General features: G+C 47.2%; 1 protein-coding gene across 15 annotated transcripts in view; it reads right to left on the minus strand.

The window, feature by feature from the left end:
* The window catches only part of PTPRF (protein tyrosine phosphatase receptor type F), a 628,470-nt gene that overhangs the window by 91,891 nt on the left and 511,681 nt on the right, over window positions 1-24,898 (minus strand). For all 15 annotated transcript variants that reach the window (XM_050961087.1, XM_050961085.1, XM_050961098.1 and 12 more), the window contains one exon: window positions 23,491-23,601. In XM_050961087.1, coding sequence (XP_050817044.1) covers window positions 23,491-23,601 — 111 coding nt within the window. The remainder of the gene's footprint in view (window positions 1-23,490; window positions 23,602-24,898) is intronic.

Below are 24,898 nucleotides of genomic sequence, written 5' to 3' on the forward strand. Positions count from 1 at the left end.
GTTCTTCTCCCACACTCTGGGAACCAGGGGCCCTAGGAACCCCCTCTGCCTGGGCCTCACTCCACAGAGGGGTTATGCTGGCCTCACCATGACAAAGAGACCAAAATGGCCTGGGCAGCCCCTGTGGGTCCCTATCTGTGCAGAATTTGCACCAGGTTAAAATGACTGCAAAAGAAAAGCAACAGGAATTGACAGAACATCCTGGGGCACTAGGGAAACTGGCCACCGAAGCAGGGAAAGGCCGGCCCAGGAAGGCCCTGCAGTGCGCCCCGGAGGTGAACCAGCCAGGGTTCTGCAGACCCGTGGGCGACTGAGGGCCTCTGTTTCCTCCCAAGCCCCTGCTGCACCCCCCTGCCAGGCCTCAGTGTCTGGGCATGTCTAGCTGGAGCGCCCAGGGAAAGCTGATCTGCCCACACCTCACAGTGGTACCAAGAGCAGCCGGTGCTGGCAAGGAGGCTCCATCATGCGCTCACACCTAAGATGTGAGGAGATTAACGTGGCCTCCTAAGTTTACTTCAGAGAGACTGATTCAATCTTGCTGGTGACGCACTGCGGAACTGCCACAAAGCTGCCCCGTCCCTCACCAGAGCGGGACTGGGAAATCAATGGTGGGCTCAGATGGGCTCCCTGCTAAGTGGAGTGAGGGGCAGCATCCTTTCAGCTACACCTTCTCAGCTAGTAACAATGGATATCAGGGCTGCGCTTTTAAACAAGGGGAGGGGGGAAGAGAGGGGGAGGCTGGGAGATGCCTTTAGTTATGAATCTGGCCATGATTCTAATCTAGCCAGACCGTCAGTATGGGAACTACAGGAGGTGAACTCTCTCACGAACCAGCACATCATCTGGGGATAACTGGCAGCTTTTTTCAGTGGCTGGTCCGGTGGGACAAGCAGAGCTGCTGTCAGTTAGCATTAGAGAGCGCGGGCAGAGCGCTCAGAAGCTTATACAGCACCCACACCCCCTGATCTGGCTCAAGCCAGTTCTGTAAGTCTCTTGCTTCCCCTAGCATAAGAACCCACTAATAATTTAAACCAGCATAGCTCCCTCGAAGAGCAGCTCTCCAGAAATGTTCTCCAATTTACAAATCAAATCACAACAGCTAGTGCAGCCCGTGATGCCACCAAAACGCTTTGGAAATTTTTGTTACTCTCCATTTCTTGCAGTAACTTCCTCCCTTTTTTATTACGATTTTTTTGACAAGAATTTGCATTTTTTTAAAAAAATCTTCTTTTCGGATCAAGATCAAAAAAGGTGTTTGGAGGTTTTGCAAGAACAGCATGGGGGAAATTGCTGTGCATATTAAAATGATTTCAACAGACAATAGTATCACTCAGAGGTTAATTTAAACCAGCAGACTGTCAAAAACGAGATTCATTGCCATTCATCCCAGGACTGGGCATTATGAACGGCTGCGTAATGCAGCGCAATTCAGCAAGCTTCCCCCTTTGAGCACCCTGCCTGGAAGGGAAAGTGAACCCCAAGGTGGTAAATCACCCAATGCAACCTGAGCCATTGCTCTGGGTCATACAGGAGAGGGTGAAAGGACTGTGCAGCACAGTCCAGCAGCACGTTCTCCAAGGAGACGTGGGAGAAGAAGCAACACCACAGCACAGACAGAAGAGACTGAGAAGAGTTAATAATTTAGCATGCATTAGCGTGCACATTCCCTGCATCTGGCGCAAGGAGCCCTGCTCCTTTCACCACTGGAGTGGCTGTTCCTCCAAGTCTCTGATTCCATCAGAGTGACCTCAGCACACGCAGAGCCCGCAGCTCTACCCTCCTCTCTGCTCTCTGGTCAGCCTTGGAGACTCCGGGCACCAACCAAGGGCTTCACACACTCACGGGTTAATCTAGATCTTTAGAGCCATCACATCTCTCGTGGGCTGGAGCAGAGCAGGGCCCCAGTGGGAATGCTATAGAGTGAGTGAGTGTGTCTGTCTGTCTTCCAGAGGGAAACAAGGGCAGCAGCACTGGGGAGGGGGAAGTGAAGCTGTCTTTTCCCACTAGCTATCTTGGCAACAGCAGCTGACTCCTCCCCCGCCACCCCAGGGTGACCAGACAGCAAATATGACAAATCGGGACAGAGGGTGTGTGTGTGTGGGCGGGGGTAATAGGCACCTATAAAAGAAAAATCCCCAAATATTGAGACTGTCCCTATAAAATCAGGACATCTGGTCACCCTGCCCCTGCCCAATACAGATTCCCTCTCTCTAGCTCCCATAGCCCCTCCCCCCAACAAACTCAATGCCCCTCCCCCTCACTGCCCTGTACTCCATGCACCTGGCTCCCACCGATTCCCTCCTGCTCTCATTGCCCTGCCATAGTGGCACCAGCCCGATCCCCAGCTCCCACTCCCCTGGCCAATCACACAGAGTGGCAGGTAAGGGACGGGCAGGCAGATTTCCCCCCCAGCCAATCAGTGCTGCCCCCCCATGTATGCTCACAGGAGCCTCTGCTGCTGCGTTGTCTCTGCTGCTCTCCTGGGCATGAAGGGACCCCCCAGTCTCCCAGCTGCTGCTCCTCCTGCACCCAAACCCTCTACTCCCAGTTCCCCTCCTCATCGCTCCCTCCTGGGAAAAGAGCAGCCGTGTCTCCCCCCCCCACCCCGAAAAGGAGCAGTGCTAGGAATGTCCTAGGTTTGGGGAGATGACGAGACGTCTCTGAGGAATGTCTTGGCACCCCAACTCCAAGCCTACTGCCTGCAAGTCCCTCTCTTTCTCCAAGCCACTTGCTTGAGGTGGGGAAGGAGTGAAAAAACAAAAGAAAGAAAGAATTGGAGATATTCAAACTGGAACAGGTTCAGAGACGGGCTACTAGGATGATCCGAGGAATGGAAAACCTGTCATATGACAGGAGACTCAAAGAGCTTGGCTTGTTTAGTCTAGCCAAAAGAAGGCTGAGGGGGGATATGCTTGCTCTATATAAATATATCAGAGGGATTAATATTAGGGAGGGAGAGGAATTATTTAAGCTTAGTACCAATGTAGATACAAGAACGAATGGGTATAAACTGGACACTATGAAGTTTAGACTTGAAATTAGATGAAGGTTTCTAACCATTAGAGGAGTGAAGTTCTGGAACAGCCTTCCAAGGGGAGTAGTGGGGGCAAAAGACATATCTGGCTTTAAGATTAAGCTTGATAAGTTTATGGAAGGGATGGTATGACGGGAGAGCCTAATTTTGGCAATTGATCTTTGATTATCACCAGATAAGTATGCCCAGTGGTTGGTGATGGGATGGGATCTGAGTTACTACAGAGAATTCTTTCCTGGATGCTGGCTGGTGAGTCTTGCCCACATGCTCAGGGTTTAGCTGATTGCCATATTTGGGGTCGGGAAGAAATTCTCCTCCAGGGCAGATTGGCAGAGGCCCTGGAGGTTTTTCGCCTTCTCCTGCAGAATGGGGCATGAGTCACTTGCTGCTGGATTCTCTGCAGCTTGAGGTCTTCAAACCACAATTTGAAGACTTCAATAACTCAGGCATAGGTTAGGGGTTTGTTATAGAAGTGGATGGGTAGGGTTCTGTGGCCTGCTTTGTGCAGGGGGTCGGACTAGATGATCACATTGGTCCCTTCTGACCCTAGAATCTATGAATCTATATACCAATCTCCTAGAACTGGAAGGGACCTTGAAAGGTCATTGAGTCCAGCCCCCTGCCTTCACTAGCAGGACCAGTTTTTGCCCCAGATCCCTAAGTGGCCCTCTCAAGGATAGAACTCACAACCCTGGGTTTAGCAGGCCAATGCTCAAACCAGTGAGCTATCCCCCCCACCCAAAAAAAAAAAAAACAAAAAAAAAAACTTTGGAGACAACCTCCCAGAAACAAGATCATTGGGCTGCATGGTTTATGCAGCTGTAGACACCATTCATCTCTCTCTTTTAAGCAAGGTCTCCAAATGGAAAGGTAGTTACTGGAGCCTCACAATCTATTGTCAGAATCAACAGCAGGAGAGGAAAAATTGGAACTAGAAAAATGCATTTACAGTCTAATCTTGCGCTCAAACAATGCTGTACTATTTATGTTCCCAATGCATCCTTGAATGCTGACATTTTATAGACAATTTCCAAAACAGGGCCTCACCATTTTTGGATTATATTTCAGCTATAACTTTTAGGTCTAATTATTTGCGCTGACAACCGCATATAAAAGAGGATATATCATTACAGTGCTGCAGCACTGGAGACATCAGCATTCAGCATAGTGACATGCTAATAGCAAAGTACGGGAGACAGAGATTGTGGAGCTATGCAATTTGCATTCACTCTCTGAAATTTCTCTGATGAAAATAACACAACATTAAGGAGGGGAATAAGAGAAAAGATCCACTGTATCAAGATAAAATAACTCTTTAATAAATAACCCTGTAGCAGTCGCAGAGCAATAATTAAATGCATGGGTGAGCAGTACACAGTTTTAAGTAAAGCTAGAAAAATGTAAGATGTAATTATCAGTGCCAAACAAATTATAAGCACTGCAAATCCCATTGGAATATTTAGAAACTATTTTCTGCCATCACATTAAATATTTGTGCACGTGTGGATTTTTGTAGGGTGAGAAGGGGAGGCCAATGGAGAGAGGAGAGAAGGAGAAATGATCTGCTCCTCTTGGCTGACAGCCATTTTCTCACTTGCTCAGCTCCCGGCCGCTAAAGCCTGTTACGGAAATGCAGACGCGCTCAGACAGAGCCTGAGCTTCACTCTTCTTGTGATCTCCGAGTCTTCTCTGCAGCCTCCCAAGTCAGTGACATCCTGGAGGCTCTGGGGCTTGGCTTTGGGGTTCTCTCTCTTTTCACTGCTGTCTTAGGTGCGGGTAATTCTAATCTCCAAGAATTCTATTTTTAGAGGGAAAACAAGAGCCTCTGTCTCAGTACAATTGAAATGGGAGCATGTTTCAGGGAGGGAAATGGGAACTAAGTAAATACTGCACTGGAACAACTGCTCGGAGGACTTGTTAAACATGTTTAATCATTATTAAAATCAAGTCAACTCAGATGGCTGCTCAGTGGCTTATGTGAAACAAGCTGTGGTCCCACCAGCTCCTGGGGGCAGGGCTGCACATCACAATACCAGCAGGCTAACTGGCCCCCTCAGGCTGAATGGGCCACTGAGAACAACTCCCCATTGGAGGTGGTGACTCCAGTTCAGAGGGTGCAGGGAGAACCTGCAAAGTGCCTGCCCATGAGGGATCTATCCCGGGAATTAAACCGGTCAGCAGGGCTGTTAAACCCAGCACTTTCATCGGTGCTAAATGTGTCACAAATCTCCAAGGCCTCAGCGTCGGCCTAGACCTAAGCTTTCCCTGTAAAGGTTTGACCTGCCCATGCCCTTTCACTGTGTGATTGTTCTTTGGTCCACTCTGCTCTCAGGGCAACAGAGCTGCATCGGGACAGAGAGGAGGGTAAAGCAACATTCTCTAGTGACCCAGAGCTCTGGTAGGACAGCAGCTGGGCTTGTCAAGGGGTCACCCGAGCAAGGCTGAGGTCACTGGGGCTCTTCAAATTCTGCTACTAGCAAGGCAAAGAGCCAGCACAAGTGAGGAAGGCGAAGGCAAACCCTGCCACTTGGACATGCAAGGGGGCTCAGAGGCCTGGAGATTCCAGCATGCCAAGGGAGTGAGAACCACAGAAGAGCAGGAAGCTGCGTGTTACACAAAGGCACCAGAGCACTGGGCCAGTGTCCTCAGCTCCCTCTCTTTTTATACAGGTGCAGGGGAGAGGAGCACTCGAGCCTTTGCCTACAGCTGTGATCAGAAGGGTGTTTAGCAAACTAAAAAACCAAAACAATGAAGCACAAGGAGAAAGTGCAGCTCCTGCTCTCCACCAGCAGCTCACACAGCAAGAGGGGAGATCAGTCACATCAAAGCTTCCAATTAGCGCTCTTGATCTCCTACCAGGAAACAGAAGCAGCTCAGATGTATTAGCGCAGAGCCTGGTACAGGTAATGGGTGAAGGCAGAACCCCGCATACGCAGCATGCACTTCTTTCCCCTTAAACACAGAACCCTCAGCTGGTGTTTTGCATGCAAATATAGTCTGTGCATTTTAACTCTCAAGCAACAAAGGCATGCAAGCAGGGTATCAACGCCATCACCAAAGTCATAGCAAACAGTAAGCAGGTTTCATCAGGCGCGCTGTGGCCGTGCCTGGCAGGGAGCCAGGGCTGGTAGGGGCCTGCCCCTTTCAGGGCTGGCGCGCCTTTCCCTACTGGAAAAGTCCCATCTGACGTGGCGCACTGTAGATGGATAAGAAGTGAAAAGGACCAACCTTCTCGCTGATCTGAGAGATGAAAGTTTGTTTTGTTTGATGGCAGAGTGCGATGAAGATGAGGAGGGAATAAAAAAAAGACAAGGAAAAACACAGAGAGTAAAAACAGGCCAAGCTTCATCTGTCCGCACACCACTGAAACAACAAGACAAGACTGCAGAAGTCAGTCAGGATTCCCATAACGCACGCACACAGCTTCACACTCGCAAAGGACACAGAGCTTCCACATGCACTGCTCTGACCAGGCGACTGACTTGAGACACACGGAGACATGGCAGACAGGCGTGTACATCACACCCCAACAGCTGCGGTGCCTTTCAGTGGGCAGCCCCTCTCCCGGCCAGTATTCGAAGCACAGACATGTAAACACATGCGACACACACACACATACACACGCCTTTAGTCACCGCATGGATTTGCTCCAAACACTCCTGTGCTCCCATTCCAAGCATAGAGATGATGGCAAAGGCACTTTGAACCCACTGACCACACACTGGGCAGAGCACAGACATGTAGATCATAACGTTAGAATATGGAGAAAATGTTCCTGGTGGTAAATGGAAAGTCTTCTACCATGAAGAGCTGCTTCCCCTCTCCGACCAAAGAGCTAATTGTGGCAGAAAGATATTAGACAACTGACAGACATGTGCAGTCTCAGCTGACCTCAGTGTCGGGAGAGTCTTACTGGCACACTGTGCTGGGAGTGAGAGAGAGACAAGAAATCAAAGCAACAACACCACCCAGAATGAATGTGGAGGTCCCAGTTTTTGTTCCTGCAGGAGAGACAGTAAAAGGTTAGTTACATTTTCCTTGTGGAAAAAGGACATCTTACTCCTTTAGCCAGAATGCCATCACTCCAGCTAGAGATCTGTAACCCTCCCGTTGCTGACAGAACACACAGAGGAGGGCTGATGGTTAAAGACTGCTTACAAAACACATTCTTTTGTGGCTGTGGGGGGAGAAACCTGCTTTTCAGGAGAAACGTTGCAAATTAAAAACCAGCATGTGGTTCAGTACAGTCAGTCAGTCATTGCCAGTGACCAAAGAGGACAGGATTTTAACCCACTCTGACATGATGCACAACAGGCAATGCTACAGCAGAGGCCTAGAAAGTGTAATGGAGCTTGGAGGAGAACAGTACAACCCTTGCTTTTATTTCTGTGAGTACCTGGGGGGGGGGGAGGCACTAGAGCCAGCAGGCTGGGAACTCAGGACAAATGCTAAGACCAGAGATCACACCTCTTGAAGGTCCGTTATCAACACAGCCCTGATTCCAGGCCCACATTTCCTTCAGTCCCTTTCAAGGCTGGATTCTCTCTTCTCCCCATGCCAGTTATTCATATCCGAACTGCTTCATCCTGTACAGACAGAGGCAAACCCCCACATACAGTAGAAGGAGGGAAAAGCTGGAGGGATACTCTCCTCCCCTAAAGAAACACATCCCACCTTTTGCTGGGGGCTCAGTAGGTCGAGAGGGTTTGCGATTCAGGTTAGCTCAGCTCAAGGAAATGGCCACACTTCCTAGCAGCCCGTGCACTGAGAGACAAGGCGGTGCCCAGGTCAGTGCTCTGTGCGAGGCAATACACGGAAACGGCCCGACAGCTCGTACGTTAGCATAGTGTGTAATAGTACCAGCAGCAGCATGAGACGGGTACAAATGAGCTGGGGTAAATGTGAGGAAACAGGTCAGTTTTATGGACCCCTGTGACTGAACAGGGCAGTACGAAGAGGGTACAAAGGCCACAATCCTAGTTTAATGGCTAGGTCCGGTAAGACAGCAGCTGCGGCAGCCGTAGTCCATCAGTGGGTCATGGCATGCCTTGGGGGTGGGTGCATTAGATATCTACAGTCCCCAAGGAATCACAGATATATATAACCTGGCCTTTAGGATGGGCAGGGAGACTGATGCCTGTTAGTCCTGCCAGAGGATCAGCAGGTTTCCCCTTTGAAATCCCAGGTTGGCACAGTGTTTGCTGCACTTGTGTAGCTGGAAGGGCTCGGGAGGTTGTCAGCATGTCTGGCAATGGTTTTCCCAAAACTATTTACACTTCAGATTACAGGGACAGAGGTGAAGGGACACATGTGATACAAGCTAGCTCAAACAGATTACTTTCTAGCCTGCCAGACAAGAACTGCTGCTCATCACTAATTGCTGGATTATCTCTTAATCTCTTACTATATTAACGGACTCTAGGAAATAACCAGCAGGCCGTTTCACAAAGACTAGCGAAAGAGAAAGCCCCCCACGCTCTCTTCTTTCTTTGGCTAATATTTACATTTCTGCTGCTGTTACTTTGGCTGTAAAAAGGCTGATACACACTGAATTGAAAGTTGATTCTCCTTCCAGCTCCTATTCCAATTCTCCCTTATCTCCAGGTCTCTATCCTCGTCACTCCTACGCTGCGGAAGTCTGTCTTACCAACAGGCCTGTCACCTTTCTACAGTGCACGGGACTTTGAAGAGTGACAGTGAAAACTGCAAGGGAATTTGGGCCATGAGGGCACAGAGGATTTAGAGATGTGGTGTGTGTCCGCACCCAAGGGTGCATGTCCTGTGTCCACAGTGTCTCATGAACCCTGAGTGTCCCGATAGGATTCAAACTCATCTGCCTTTCTGGGAACACTGATGTAAGTAAAGTTACAATGGGAATGATTAGGGGGCAGCCAATCACACCAGACAGAAAAAAATCACTCTCTCCCCAGTGGAGGGAGAGACAGTGAGGAAGCCTAAAGATCAAGGCCATGTCAGAGGCATGCCTGCCAGCACAGATCATCAGATGGCTCCAGCACTCTGGACACTGACATTCCCATGCTGACTGAATCTGGTTCAGACTCTTCCGAAACAGGATCATTTTATGCAGCAGCAGCAGCAATGTTCTTACCGCAGCAGCTTGCTTCAGACAGAGGGGCTGTAGGGCTGTAAGAGTCTTTGCTTTGGGATATTGGACAGGAGAGCGTGGGCTCTTGTAGTACGGATGGGGCCTGTGCCTACCATATGTCCACACAGAGCTGAGCACAATGATCATGATACCGGTAGGTTTCCAAGGCGCTGCAGAGTGGGCAGCGAACAGTTTCTAACCCCTACAAGAGCTAAAGTCCAACTGCCACTGCCATTGCTCAGGGAATTCTCTGCGTTTGCTGAGCACCAAGAGTGCACTCAGCGCAGCCCGAGATAAAACTTACAACAATAACAACGAGCTCTTCCAGAGCACGTCTCACCAGCAGATCTCAAAGCGCTTTACATCAACAGGCCCTGCCCAAAGACCTTACAGTCTAAAGGCAGAAATCCTCAAGACTAGGAAAGCCCAGAGGGAATTAACCTGTTCCTGCTCAGTCACATAACTGTATTTTAAGCCCCAGGGACTGGGACTTTCAGTTTTCACACTTCTCAACAGCGGAGAGCTACACAAGGAGAAATTGGCTGTTTTATTCCAGATGAACTGAGAATAAGACCCTCCCCTCCCCTGACAACCACCGATACAGGATGTTCAGGAGCCACAATGCGGGTGCATTAGCGAGAGCGGAGAGACACAAATAGGATTCTCAAGGCACCAAACTGTTCCTTCCCACTTGTAGTGCACACACACTCCCGCACCCAGTTACAGTGGCACAATCTCAGAGATCCATTGCGTGTGGCCCCTTGTGCATGGGAAATGAGAGGATGTGGGATGCTTAGCTAGTACAATGATAGGATATTGTATGAGGGAGGGAATAGAACTAACAAGTCCTCCCCATGCAGCTGTATCACATCCTTGGACATCAACCAATCAGATTCCATGTTTCATAAAGCACGTTTTATAAATGATCAGATGTGGTCCCTAGACTGCACTTTTCACCAGCAAAAGGCTTTGCAAGGAATAATCAGTCGTGAGGGTTATTTATTTAACACGTGTACAACGCTTTGAGAAAAGGGTAGAGAACTACGGTTTATTTAATAACAATTATTATTAGGGACACAGAAAAACTCTCATATGACGAGAGCCTGAGATGACTGTTTGCCTTCTAGAGGAGATGAATGAGAGGGGACATGATAAAAATATTCAAAATAATGAATAGGCCAGAGAAAGTACATTGGAAACAGCTGTTCTCCTTGTCTCACCTCAAGAGCCAGGGGACGTCTGAGGACAATGAAACTGAAAGGTGGCAAATTTCACTCTGATCAAAGAGAAGGCTGTAAATACGTCTCCCCATGAAGCCCAGCTGCCCCATGGAAAGTGCCACATTATCCTCGAGGCCACAGGCTTAGCAGGAGGGTGTCATAAACAGATAGCTAAGGGTTAATGTCTCTTTCACCTGGAAAGGGGTAACAAACAACACCTGACCAGAGGACCAATCAGGAAACAAGACTTTTTCAAATCTGGGTGGAGGGAAGTTTTGGGTGTGAGTTCTTTGTTCTTTGTCTTGGTTCGGTGATCCTCTCGGCTCTAAGAGTAATCTTTCCATCTCCAGGCTTTCTAATCTTCTGTTTCCAAGTTGTAAGTACAAGGATAGTAAGACAATACGTTTATATTTTTTTTTTGTATTTACATGTGTGTAGTTGCTGGAACGTGTTAAATTGTATTCTTTTTGGATAAGGCTGTTTATTCATTTTTTCCTTTAAGCACTTGACCCTGTATATTGTCACCTTGATACAAAGACCATTTTATGTCCTTTTTCTTTCTTTTTATATAAAGCTTTCTTTTTAAGACCTGTTTGAGTGTTTTTCACTGGTTAAGGCTAAGAAACGAAGGGAGGGGGAAAATCTCTTTGTGTTAGATTTACTAAGCCTGACTTTGCATGCCCTCTGGGTGACGGGGGAGAGAGTTTTGATCTCTCGGTACTTGTGTTTCAAGGACTTGAAGCAGGGAATCTCCTAGAGTACCCAGGGCGGGGAAATCTGGGAGGAGGTAAAGAGGGTGGAATCCCTTTGTTTAGATTCAAGGAGCTTGAATCTGTATCTCTCTCCAGGAACCCAGGGAGGGAACACCTGGAGGGGAAGAGGGAGAAGGGAAGTGGGTTATTTCCCATTGTGGTGAGACTCAGGGCATCTGAGTCTTGGGGGTTCCCCAGGGAAGGTTTTAGGGGGGACCAGAGGGTATCAGGCCCTAAAATTCCTGATTGGTGGCAGTGCTATCAGATCTAAGCTGGTAATTAAGCTTTGGAGGTTTCATGCTAGCTTCTCATGTTCTGAACTCTAAGGTTCAGATCTGAGTAGGACAGTTATGACATGAGTGACAGCGGTGTGGAAAGATAAGATCCAGAAGCCAGTAGGAATATTATTTTCTTTTTCTCTGCTAGGGCTTTTATGCAGAGAGAAAGGGTGGTTTTAAACAGAGCCAGAGAGAATTTTTTTTTTCTGTTCTTTGGTTGCAGTCTGGCTTGCATTTTAAGCAAGGAACTATTACGGGTCTTTTGTTATACTATAGCACTCCGATTGAGAGTTAAGTATCCAGCACAACACACATGCAAATAAAGTAGTTTTTCTGGTTTACTTTACATTTAAAAGATTCGCTAGAAAAAAAAAAGGCACTGTTGCTAGGCAAAGCCCAGGAGACAACAGAGCCAGCAGTTCAGATAATAAACACCGGAGGGCACCCCAACACAAGAAAACAGGAACCATGACTTCCAAGGCAAAACTGGTTGCAGAGGTACAAATCAAAGAGGCAGACCACAGGCGAGATATGGAAAAAAAACTACAAGAGATGGAGCTGAGAGAAAGAGAAAGAGAGGCAGCCTACAAAAGAGAACAAGAAGACAGAGAGGCAGCCTACAAAAGAGAGCAAGCAGCCAAAGATGCAGACCACCAAAGACAGCTGGAACTCCAGAGGGAGACCTACTGGCAGGCCCTGGAATTAGAAAAGGCTAAGCAACAGAACACAGCCAATCCTAACAACCCTACGCCAATGATTGTTCCACATTACAGGAAATTTCCCACCTACAAGGCAGGTGATGACACTGAGGCCTTCTTAGAAAATTTTGAAAGGGCCTGTCTTGGATACAGCATCCCTAAAGACCAGTACATGGTAGAGCTGAGGTCACAGCTCACTGGATCCTTAGCATAGATGGCAGCTGAAATGCCAAAGGACAGAATGAACAATTATAAACTGTTTCAAACCAAGGCCAGATTCAGAATGGGGATAACCCCGGATCATGCCTGTCGGCGTTTCAGAAACCAAAAGTGGAAACCAGATGTGTCATTTCCCAGACATGCCTACTACGCTGGGAAAAATTATGAGGCCTGGATATCAGGAAACAATGTTAAATCCTTGGACGAACTGCACCTCCTCATACAAATGGAGCAGTTCTTGGATGGTGTTCCTGAGGACATAACACGGTACATACAAGATGGAAAACCCAAAAATCTCACCGAGGTGGGGGAGATTGGAGCCAAATGGATGGAAGTGGCAGAAAGCAAGAAAGCTACTGTCAAGGGGAATGAATCCCCCAGGGGGCACACCGACAAGAAACCCTACAACCGAGGGCAACCCAAGACCCCTCCTACAACCCAAGGAAAGCCACAGACACCCTATTCTTCCACCTCACCAGTCTCCAGTAACTCACCTCGACCCAGTGACCAGTCAGCTGGAAGATGCTTTAAGTGTAATGATCTGGGACATATAAAGGCCAACTGCCCAAAGAACCCCAACCGAGTGCAGTTCATTACACCACCATCACACCAAAGATCCCCAGGCCCAGATGCCTCTCAAATACCCTTGGAGCGAAGGGAAACTTTGAGAGTGGGCGGAAAGAAGGTTACTGCATGGAGAGACACGGGGGCACAAGTGACAGCTATCCACCAATCCTTCATAGACCCCAAATTCATCAACCCAAAGGCCCAAGAGACAGTACATACTGACTTTCGTGGACTTTGCTACCTGATGGCCGGAAGCAGTAGCTCTAGGCAACACCAGGGCTAAAGCTGTGTGCCAGGCACTAACAGACATTTTTGCCAGGGTAGGTTGGCCCTCCGACATCCTTACAGATTCAGGATCTAATTTCCTGGCAGGGACCATGAAAGAACTAGGGGAAACTCATGGGGTGAACCACTTGGTTGCCACCCCGTACCACCATCAAACCAATGGCCTGGTCGAAAGGTTTAATGGAACTTTGGGGGCCATGATATGTAAATTCGTCAACGAACACTCCAATAATTGGGACCTAGTGTTGCAGCAGTTGCTTTTTGCCTACAGGGCTGTACCACATCCCAGTTTAGGGTTTGCACCGTTTGAACTTGTGTATGGTCACGAGGTTAAGGGGCCATTACAGTTGGTGAAGCAGCAATGGGAGGGGTTTACACCTTCTCCAGGGACTAATATTCTGGACTTTGTAAGCAACCTACAAAACACCCTCCGACACTCTTTAGCGCTTGCTAAAGAAAACCTAAAAAATGCTCAGGAAGAGCAAAAGGCCTGGTATGACAAACATACCAGAGAACGTTCCTTCAAGGTAGGAGACCAGGTTATGGTCATGAAGGCGCAACAGGCCCATAAGATGGAAGCATCATGGGGAGGGCCATTCACGGTCCAAGAGCGCCTGGGAGCTGTTAACTACCTCATAGCATTTCCCAATTCCTCTCTAAAACCCAGAGTGTATCATGTTAATTCTCTCAAGCCTTTCTATTCCAGAGACTTACAGGTTTGTCAGTTTACAGTCCAGGGAGATGATGCTGAGTGGCCTGAAGGTGTCTACTACGAAGGGAAAAAAGACGGTGGCGTGGAAGAGGTGAACCTCTCCACAACCCTGGAACATCTGCAGCGGCAACAAATCAAGGAGCTGTGCACTAGCTTCGCCCCATTGTTCTCAGCCACCCCAGGACGGACTGAACGGGCATACCACTCCATTGACACAGGTAATGCTCACCCAATTAGAACCCCACCCTACCGAGTGTCTCCTCACGCCCAAGCTGCTATAGAACGGGAGATCCAGAACATGCTACAGATGGGTATAATCCGCTCATCTACCAGTGCATGGGCATCTCCAGTGGTTCTGGTACCCAAACCAGATGGGGAAATACGCTTTTGCGTGGACTACCGTAAGCTAAATGCGGTAACTCATTGAAAGAAATCATAACCCCTCACCCTTTATATGTAGCTTTAGTGCCGGCCAACTCGGGCCATCTTCGGCCACTGCCTCTAAAAGTTTATTGTTGCTGGTGGGGACCCCGCCCTAGGGTTCTGGTCGGAAAATAATGCACGAACAGTACTCTTGTGACGGGTTACCAACAGTAATACAGACATCTGTGGTCCTGATATATAATTGAATATTTGTAGCTTTCTGCCCTTGTTTAAGCCACTGCCTTTAGAATCTTGCTGTCACTGGTGTGGATCCTGCCCTAGGGTTCTGATTGAAGACCATGTACGATCAAGTACCCTAGTGGTAGGTCCCCAACAGTAATATGAGCATCTACGGTTCAAATATAATTAAATACTTGTAAACTTTTGTCTTCCTAAAATCTTGTTTAACCAGTGCCTAAGAATTTGCTGTCACTGCCATGGATACTGCAGCGGAACCCTGGTTGAAATAATAAGGCAAATCAGTCCTGGATGCAGATCCCCGACATTGATATAAGCTTCTGTGATTTTAATATACAATATTGTAATAATTATAAATACTTTTAGCTTTATTGGTTTATAGGCCCATATATCCAGGCCTAACTTGTTTATCAGTAATGTCTAGCCCACTGGGTGGAGAGAAAACCAAGTATTAAGAAATATGGGTATGAAACACTGACAAAAGAGGAATTAAGCAGGGAGGGACCAGGGGTCTTTTCCTGCCAGTCTGGCTTTAAGCAAAATATAGCATAATAAAACTGCTTGCTTATAGAAAATTGCCAGGTGGCATTGTCAAGTGACAAGCTTAATTACTGCCAAAATGTGTGACCTATGCAATATGCTAATAGCTTGTGCAATATGTATTCGCAATCAAAAGTCATAAGACAATGTAATTGCAAAAGCCCCTAACTGGAAATACCCCAAGCTGAATTTACAGTAAATAACCTGCTGATCTGCAATATTAACTACCAAAAATAAGCAAATAACTTGTGTAATCGATATGACGTTTTGCGGTTTTAGCCTTTATAAGCTTGGTAAATATTGTAAGGGACAGAGCAGTTTTTCCTTGCATGGAATTTCTGTCTCTCCCTGTATGCATACTTGTACTCTTGTTTTATCAATAAAGGTGCCTCGGCCTGTCTGACCAAAATCGAATAGGTGGTGGTCTTTTCCACAACACTCGTCCAGACAACTATCCAATGCCACGCACCGATGAGCTATTGGAAAAGTTGGGACGTGCCCAGTTCATCTCTACAATAGACTTAACCAAGGGGTACTGGCAAGTACCGCTCGATGAACCTGCCAAAGAGAGGTCAGCATTCATCACTCATGCAGGGGTGTATAAATTTAATGTGCTTCCTTTCGGGCTGCGAAATGCACCCGCCACCTTCCAGAGGCTGGTAGATGGTCTACTAGCAGGACTGGGCGAATACGCAGTTGCCTACCTCGATGATGTGGCCATTTTTTCTGACTCCTGGCCCTACCACCTTCTACACCTGGAAAAGGTCTTTGAGTGCATCAGGCAGGCCAAACTAACTGTTAAGGCCAAAAAGTGTCAAATAGGCCAAAACATAGTAAGTTACCTGGAACACCAGGTGGGTCGAGGAACCATAAACCCCCTACAGGCCAAGGTGAATGCTATCCAAAAGTGGCCTGTCCCAAAGTCAAAGAAACAGGTTCAATCCTTCTTAGGCTTGGCCGGGTACTACAGGCTATTTGTACCACACTACAGCCAAATCGCTGCCCCACTGACCGACCTGACCAAAAAGACCCAGCCAAATGCAGTTAAGTGGACTAATAAGTGTCAAAAGGCCTTTACCCAACTTAAGGTGACGCTCCGGACTTTGACAAGGCATTCCTAGTAACCACAGATGCATCTGAGTGTGGTATAGGAGCAGTTCTCATGCAGGAAGCAACGGATCACAACTTCCATCCTGTCATGTTTCTCAGCAAGAAACTGTCTGAGAGGGAAAGTCACTGGTCAGTCAGTGAAAAGGAATTCTATGCCATTGTGTACGCCCTGGAAAAGCTACGCCCATATGTTTGGGGACGGCGGTTCCAGTTACAAACTGACCATGCTGCGCTAAAGTGGCTTCATACTGCCAAGGGAGAGACTGGATGTTTATATCGTTAACAAGACTATCTGGAGTTGTTGTAGTGCACTGGAAAACAAAAAGCTGCCAAGAGTTTTAAAAGCCAGTGGTTTTCAAACTGTGGGTCATGACCCAGATCTGGGTCGTGGAATGGAAGGCACTGGATCCCGGTGGCTCTGGTCAGCACCACCGACCGGGCCATTAACAGTCCCGTCGGCAGTTGTAGAACTGATAAATGAAATTGTTTTTAATTGTTCGCTTTATTAATGTAACTTCTGTTCACCATTCACTACACTTGCCTACATTGTAACTTCTGTTCACTGTTTGTCATCCACTACACTTGTCTGTATTGTTACTTCTGTTCACTGTTTGCCATATTGTAATTCAAACCCCATTTTAAAACGCTCACTCCATTTTGTAAAAGCTTCCTCCAACCTTCATTTTTGCAAACCCTGCTGCACTCTTATTAGTTTAGTTTAAATGTGTGAATGAGGTATATATGGATGATGGAATCAACCTCCAGCCTCAGTCTGTCCTGATGAAATAAAGTTCAAACCCCACCGGCTGAAGATACAGACAACAGCCCTAACAAAGTAAGAAGTGTCCACCCTAAAAAGAAAAGGTACAACAGAAGGAAGATCAAAGCCAGGTCCCAGGCTGAAAGTCACACTTGCAATTGATGGGTGATCAATCACCAAACCCAGAGGCAGTGTGAGACAGCAAGACCTATAGACTCTGGATTCAAACTAAAGTCTACAAAAAGGATGGGTGAGATGGGAGACTTTGGAGGATAACATTCTGCTACTGACATGGAAGGGCATCGGTGCAGGCCCAACAGAGACCCAGCTCGTCCTTCTGCCCAACTTTCCTGGCCTGTTACGGCCACAAGCCACAAACCCAAGCTGCAAAATCAGGCCACGAACTCAAGCTATTTCAGGACTGGTAACTATACAGCAGCTGCAGAACATCTGGTGTGTATGTGTGTATTGGTATTAGGTATAATGTGTGTGTATAAGGATTAAGATATTAGTTACTGGTCAGAAATCAGATTGTTATCATAATAAATGTGGCATCTTTGTCTTGCCCCCTGAAAAGATCCTGTGTAGTTTTGTCTGTACAACACAGTGCTGCCTGACTAAGGCAGGCTAGTGCCTACTTGTTCCAACACCGCGCTGAGCCCTGGAAGCGGCCAGCAGCAGGTCTGGCTCCTAGGTGGGGGGGCCACGGGGCTCCACGCGCTGCCCCTGCCCTGAACACCTGCTCCGCACTCCCACTGGCCGGGGGAAAGGGCAGTGCTTGTGCGGCTCCACCTAGGAGCCTGACCTGCTGCTGGGTGCTTCTGGGGCGCAGCATGGTCTGTGGTGCCAGGACAGGCAGGAAGCCTGGCTCTGCACCCCCACTGCGCTGCACCTTCAGCCCAGAGCCCCCTCCCACACCCTGAACCCCTGAACACCAGCTCCGTTGGGTTGCGGGCATCAACAATTTTCTTCAACTGGGTCGCCAGAAAAAAAGTTTGAAAACCACTGGTAAAAGGGATGTAACCACCTCTTCTGCCTCATGGTTCAGGCAATGCTCCAACTATTGGGGGGCAGCAAGGAACTTTCCCTGCAGACAGGTGTGATGCAGTAGGGACTGTCTGTGTGGGGAGTGGGAGAGCAGGGGAGGACTTTAGGGGATGGACGATGCCAGGGCCTGTAACCTGAGCTAGGTAAGGGAGGGGAAAGGTCAACACCTTTGCCCGGGAAGGGGACAAAGGAAGGGAGTGGCAAGAGGGAAGCAGTTTGAGTTTGGGCTTGGGGCTGGATGGGCGGAATTCAGGGTATCCTTGCTAGGATCCAAGCACCCTGAAAGCCCAGAAGGACTCGGTGGAGGGGTCCTGACTGTGCCTACAAGCTCTGCTGTAAACTGTGTTCCTGTTGTCCAATAAACCTTCTGTTTTACTGGCTGGCTAAGAGTCACTGTGGGTCCCAGGAAGAGGGGTGCAGGTCCGGACTCCCCCACACTCCGTGACAACAGGTCATTCCATAGCTGCTACTGCAGGGCTTCTTGCTCCTTCCTCTGAACTTCTGGGGCTGGCCACTGCCACAGACCGGAGGCAAAACTGGACAGACCACCGGTCAGATGCAATATGGCAAGTCACAGATTCCAGTTAGTAATACATTTTCTCCTGGCCAAGCTTACCAGGCCTGGTCTTTGCAACATCTCTTTGTATGTGACCACTGCCAGGGCCCTTCTCTGGATTTGTACAGATCCACCAGATCAACACTAATGAGAGGCACTGCCACTGAGCACGCGCTGGAGGCTTGGGGGTAGGATTTCATAGCAGAACAGTTTTCCTATTATCTATCACTCTTTCTCAAGAACCCTCTGCTTTGGTCACTCGACATTCAATCAATGCCCTCAGCTTTGACTGTCCCATCGGCAATGCCTTCAGCTTTGATTGTTGTTGCTACTTTAGATGGTTTTATTTTAGATAAGCAAAACATTTCCTTGGGAAATATTTCAAATCCTGCTGCCATTACTCCAGGCCAACCTTCGTCATTCCGCATCGTTATTGTGATGTGCACAGCGCCCACAATGTCCTCAGCACTTTACAGACACACAAATCATTGTCTCAGTCAGGCAGCCAATTTGGCTCCAGGGAGAGCTCTGGAGATCCTCGCCACACGCCCGGAGATGCTAGCTGCGCTCTCATCGGATTGCTGTTGCCAGGACCAGAGCGACTTGCAATCCTATTTTATTTTGGTTTAATTTGGTTCCGGGGTGAAACTCAGCAGATAAGATCTCAGCCCCCAAGCAAATTCTACCCCCTCCAAATTAAATACCAACCCATCCCTTTAAGAGACAAAGCAGCAAAATATACAGGTATCAGAATAATACCATTTATACTGACTGTGATCTTGGTTAACATACTGACGTATCATTCTGTGGCAGGGCCCTTATTTACAGCTGTCCTTTTGAAAACCAGTTTTGCGGGTTCCCGCACTGTAATGTACAGTATGTGTCAGACCCTTTGGAGTGGAGAATTTTCCATGTCTGCTTCACCTACCCAGACACCAACAACTTGCTCCAGCCATGCCTTGAAGGTCCAAAAAGTGGCATCTATAACAAAGGCCATTTGCTGGCCAACAGCTATTTTTGTTTTACCCCAAACTCGACTGTATATGGACTCTCCTAATCAAACATGACGGTACCCTACAGTTACACTTCCATGAGCAGCAGCATGGGGCCCAGTCTAGAGAATACTATCACGCTCTAAGAGGACACTATACCATGCAGCCTCTCTGTCCAGTGGCTTTGTATAAATTAGGTTGAGGCTGATCCCATCTGCAGGACAGACCAAGGCTGAGGCCAGAGGGAAGGGCCTAGTCATGCAGAGTCAGTTGTTTAGCCGGCGCCTCCCAGCTATGAGAGCCATGAGGAGCCTGACAATGCTGGTGGCGTGGCAGTGCAAAGCTTGTTGCTGACTCACAAGCCTCTGTGTGCAGCTGAAGGCAACCAGAGGCCAAGTGGAGGATGGAAGAAAATTATTTCTTCTGTGAATTAGCACCATTATGCTGGGCACACAACGCAGCGATGTAATAACATGGTCCTACTACTGTTATGCCCGTCTTCGCTCGTGCTGTTACATTCACGTATTGTGTCTTGTCTCAAATTAGACAGTAAGAAACATGACTTCGTATGTGTTTGCCTAGCTCTCAGCACCCTGGGGGGTGCCCTGACCCTGAAAAGGACTCTGAGGTGTTACTGTAATAACAGCACACAAACCACAGTCACTGGACTCCCCATCTGTTCTGACAGACTAGGCAAGGGGTCAAAGTTGAGTGTCCAAGTGCACCTGGACAGAAGGATTTGCGGTTCTAAAATGGCTAGGTGAGGCCGTACCCCACTGAGAGCACTATAAATTCTCTCTCTCTGATCTGCAATCCCTCTCTTTGGCATGGTCTTCAATGCTTTTGCTTCCCCAGAGAGTGCAAAACATTTCCTGTCAACCATTCTGAGCTGAAGCAGGCCATTCAGCGTGAAGTGCTCTGTCAGTCACACAGGGCAGGGCTGTGCTGTGGGGCGTGGTCCGAGTGCTCACTTTACAGACAGACACACCTGTCAGTTTAGAAGCAGAACATTTTTGAGGGCTGCTTTTCAGCACACTTATTACAATGAAAATAATAGCTTGAAGGAAAATGCATCCACTTTCCTTTACAAATCCCTTGTGTGGAAATGTTTTAACTTTTAATGAAGTCCATCTGTGCTGAAGTGCTGGCTCTGAAGGATTCAAAGAGGCAAGACACTGCAGAGTAGCCAGCTCCATCCTCCTTCTGTTCTTTTAGTGATATGGGAAACCCTGAGCAGTGCCTGGATACTCACTCTCAGCACCCAGGAACTTTCTCTGTTAGTGTGAGGGTCGAGATTAATAAAGATACTAATAAGCCTGTGCTTTGTAACCCTGGGTTCCCACAAAGGATTTCCTGGGGGGCTGGGAAAGGGGAGGAAATGATCAAAAACTAGAAACCCCAGGAGCCAAGTGACAAACAAACATTTGATCTATTAAAAACACAATAGGCTATAAATGAAAGCAGGCACAAGCACTCCGGAGAATTACCACTGGATGGAAATTAAGACCTCTGCTCACAAAGCTACAATAGAAGCAATACTCAGCCACTTTCCAGTAAGTAGCTAATTCCTTGGGTATTCATTGTAATAAGGTCAATCATTACGAAACCATCATGTGGTGGTGGTGTAGCTAGAACACTTAATTCCACTGTAATTTAGCATTAATTAATGTCTTCTCTAGCAAATACGTAGGCACTTTCCAAGGACTCCATTGAAAGTTACCAATTCTCCTAACTAACCACAACACAGCACAATAACCACATGGGCAGAAACGGGATTCTTTTTATTCTGCAATGCAGATATGAGAGACAAGGGAACCATGTTTTTTCAGTTTGATACAGGTATACGCTATGGTTCTTGGTTTGGCTGACTTGTTGAAGCCATTAACAGGCAAATTCATGATGAACATTTTATAAAACACTAGATATCAGATACCTCAGCAATAAATATTATCTAGGAACCAAGACATATGGGGAATTTCATCTGGAGACGATTTATGGAGTAACCTGTCCTCTGTATACTGCAGGGCTTTATCAGGATCATGCAGGCTGGAGACTTGCATTGTAAAGATGATGTGCAATAAAAGGAGGCTTGGTCCAAGAAGCATACAAAAGGAAATCACTGGTAAACAGAAAATGAACTGAGCACAGGTCTGTCTGGAGCATTCTTTTTATGAAGCATCTGGAGCCTCTCATCCATGTGTAAACCCGTTCTCATCCCCAAGCCCATGCAGACCAGGCAGCCCTTTCTGTGTGGCAAGCCAAGTGCTGTTGCTTACTGTATTTCTTACAGTCTTAAGGGATTCTCTTGGTAAATAAAGAATGAACATCCATGAATGGGAAACCACCAAGATTTAAGATGAGGTTTCTCCATCCTTAGAAGCTGCTGCGTTCAGCTGAAATACTGGCCTCCTAGCAGTGTTTTCTGTAGCATTTCTATGAAGATCGGGTATGTTTCATAGATTGATCTTATGTACAGGAAGGAAAACACTCAGCTATTGTGGCACGAAGCCTAAATACCCCCAAGGTCAGTGCAATAACATCCAGTGTGATACATTCAAATGAACACTCTCTCCCTCAGGATGTGAAGTGACAACCTGGGGATGAATTTTACTAAAGCCGTCCTGAAAAATGAATTTACAAGAATACAGGGAGTTTAAAATCACCCATAATTATACTGTGAGAGTCACATGAGTGGTTCCACTGCACAGAGAAAGCTTAATCTTCTGAGCATGTTTAAACTGATACTTTAGTTTGCCAAAGATTCTTACAATCCAAATGATGCTGCAAAATGAGCCCCCTCCCCGGCAAATAAGCAAAGAACCCAATGCAAGAAGCAGCACCTAGAAGCAAACAAAAAGAGCACAAGGCACGAAGCGGCACCTAGAAGCAAACGCACAGCATGTGACGTTTTATCGTCATCCTTTCCTCTCTTCACACAGATCAAAGCATTTGTAGCTTCCAAGGGTGGCTTTGGGGGTTGTTCTCAAAGGGGAGAGAGAGAGGAAGAAATTCAGAAGAGATTTTATTTACCAACCGTTGTCAGTGTCTTGAGTTACTAAGTGGAAATAAAGCTGGGTTCTAAACACCTTCCTAAATAGCTTTAGGTAGCATCACACCCCTTGGGCAAATCCCAAGACTGTTTTCAAGGGTTTATGACCTGGTTGCTCTGCCTATACCAGATCCCAACCAGGGAAGCACTTTTCTTTCTTGATGAACAGAACAGAGTTCATCAACTATTTAAAGACCACCCCCCCACCCAAAAAACTTGTAATTCGGATTTCTTTAATTTAGAAAAATAAATTAGGCCAGAGGTCCATCAGCCATAAAGTCTGGTCATTTTTGTATTCTGAAAACAACAGTTTTAAAAAGGCAAGACAATAACCATTAGAAAGTGGCTTCTTTGCATGAATAGCAGCTAATTTTCAGAAGGGTTCTCAGTGTGTATCTTTAATACCTGTAGGATCTATCTTCAGCGCAGACACAAGATTGACCAAGAAAACTTCAAAAAGCTATTCTATTCTCTAGCTTTTAAGGCTAAACATTCCGAAGCAGGTGGCTAAAGACCTGCTCACTCACAATTGACAAGCCTTGGCTTAGCAGCTAAATGGGACTTTATTTTAGACTTCTCCACTGAAGATTTGTCTTTATAGGAGTCTGAAACACCCCTCCTCCCCTTAAGTAACTGTGCCACAAAGTAAAGAAATTCAAAGGAATTAAAATTCTGGCCTTAGCTCAGCTCTTTTGACAACAGAAGCATCCCGCAAGCTTGGTGAAGATGGATTTCCAGGTCTTGCTAATTTGAGTCAAGCCTGATGTTATCCAAACATGCGTTTGGATTTAATTTGTCAAATCTTGAGCAAATGGCCACTCAAGTCACGCAATCCTCAAAGCGTTATCGATGCACAACGACAGGACCACATCTTCGTTCCTTGCAAAGCCACATAGTTCATTAAACAGGGAGAGAGTGACCCTTGGAGAGAGAACTGCTCTTACCTCGAACGTAAAGGTTAGCCGGAGCAGAGTAGCGGGTTCCTGCACTGTTGGTTGCAACACATTCATATTTGCCTTGGTCTGACTCCTCGCTATTCTCTATTTGCAGAGCCCCTGTGCACAAACAAGAAGACATAGACAACCCAGGTTATGGCAAGTCCAGACATGATAACTGAACAGTTTCACCACATGACAAACACAGGCCCTACTTGAAAAGCAGCTTTCTTGGGCAAGTGTATCACAAACTGCGGCCCTCAGACTCTCAGGGGTACCTATCTGCAGCCCCACGGTGTCCATGCTGTTGTCAAAGGCTGGTGAGGGTGAGTTTTTTTAACTGCATGAGAAAACCAGTTATTGATGCCTTTCCAGTGGACACAGATACTTAAATGCACTGATTAAATAAAGAAAACACACACAGCTCCATGTTAATTACAGCATTGAATGGAAAGGATTCCTGTCTAATGAAAGGACCTTTAACAGACTTTAAAATCAGATTTTTCTAATCAAAGCAGATGAACAAAAAGTAGCCTAACCACTGCTGTTTGCGTCTTACTCCTCCACAGTCATGGCCTCTGCTGAACGGAACTAGGGCTTTGCCGCCTGCTCATCCTCCCTCTTCTCCACCAAATTCCTCCTCAAAAGCCACATCTTTATACTTGCCTTTAATCAGCTCTCTCCATGCCAGTCCTTTCCTCACTCTCACCTGATCACAGACAGTACCAAATAGCAAAAGCAAGCAATCTGCAGAACAAAGGACATCACAGAGTCCTCTTTACCTTTGTTCCCACTCTTCCCGCCCCAGGAATATTTCACTCAGGCTGTAAGCATCTCTGGGCACAGAAGTGATCACATGTCTAGCATGCCAGGGCACCAAGGGTACAAATGATAACAACCACCCCCAGAACATAGCGAGAGTCGCGCTAACCACACGAGACCAAGGCTATGTCTACCCTGCGCCTGACCATTTTACACGCAATTTCTAACCCTCTAAGGTGAACTGTGGTCAACTCCCATCCATACGGGCTGTCCCACCCACGTTCAGCACTGGTTTGGCTGGAATGGCATTAACATTTCAAAGTCTGCTCTCCACCTTGTATGGATTGAACCTAAACCCAAACTCTGCTAACTGGGCTGCAGGTGGGGCCTAGATAGGAAGAGGTGAGAAAATGACAGAGACCCACAATACACCTGGTGACAAGAGTGAAAAATAACCTGTCACTATTAAGGGCAAATGCCCAGGTACGGCTCTCTGTTACTCTGCCTGCTTTCCCAGGGCAACAAGGAATTCATTTTTAACGCACCCAAGTGCTCAGATTTTTCTGGCTCCAGCAGCTTGTCGGAGGGGAACTCTGCTCACAAACCAGACTTGAACTAGAAGAAAATATTAAACCTTTTGCTCGTAAGAATTTGA

Source organism: Gopherus flavomarginatus, chromosome 7 (genome assembly GCF_025201925.1).
Source record: "Gopherus flavomarginatus isolate rGopFla2 chromosome 7, rGopFla2.mat.asm, whole genome shotgun sequence".
Taxonomy (NCBI): Eukaryota; Metazoa; Chordata; order Testudines; family Testudinidae; genus Gopherus; species Gopherus flavomarginatus.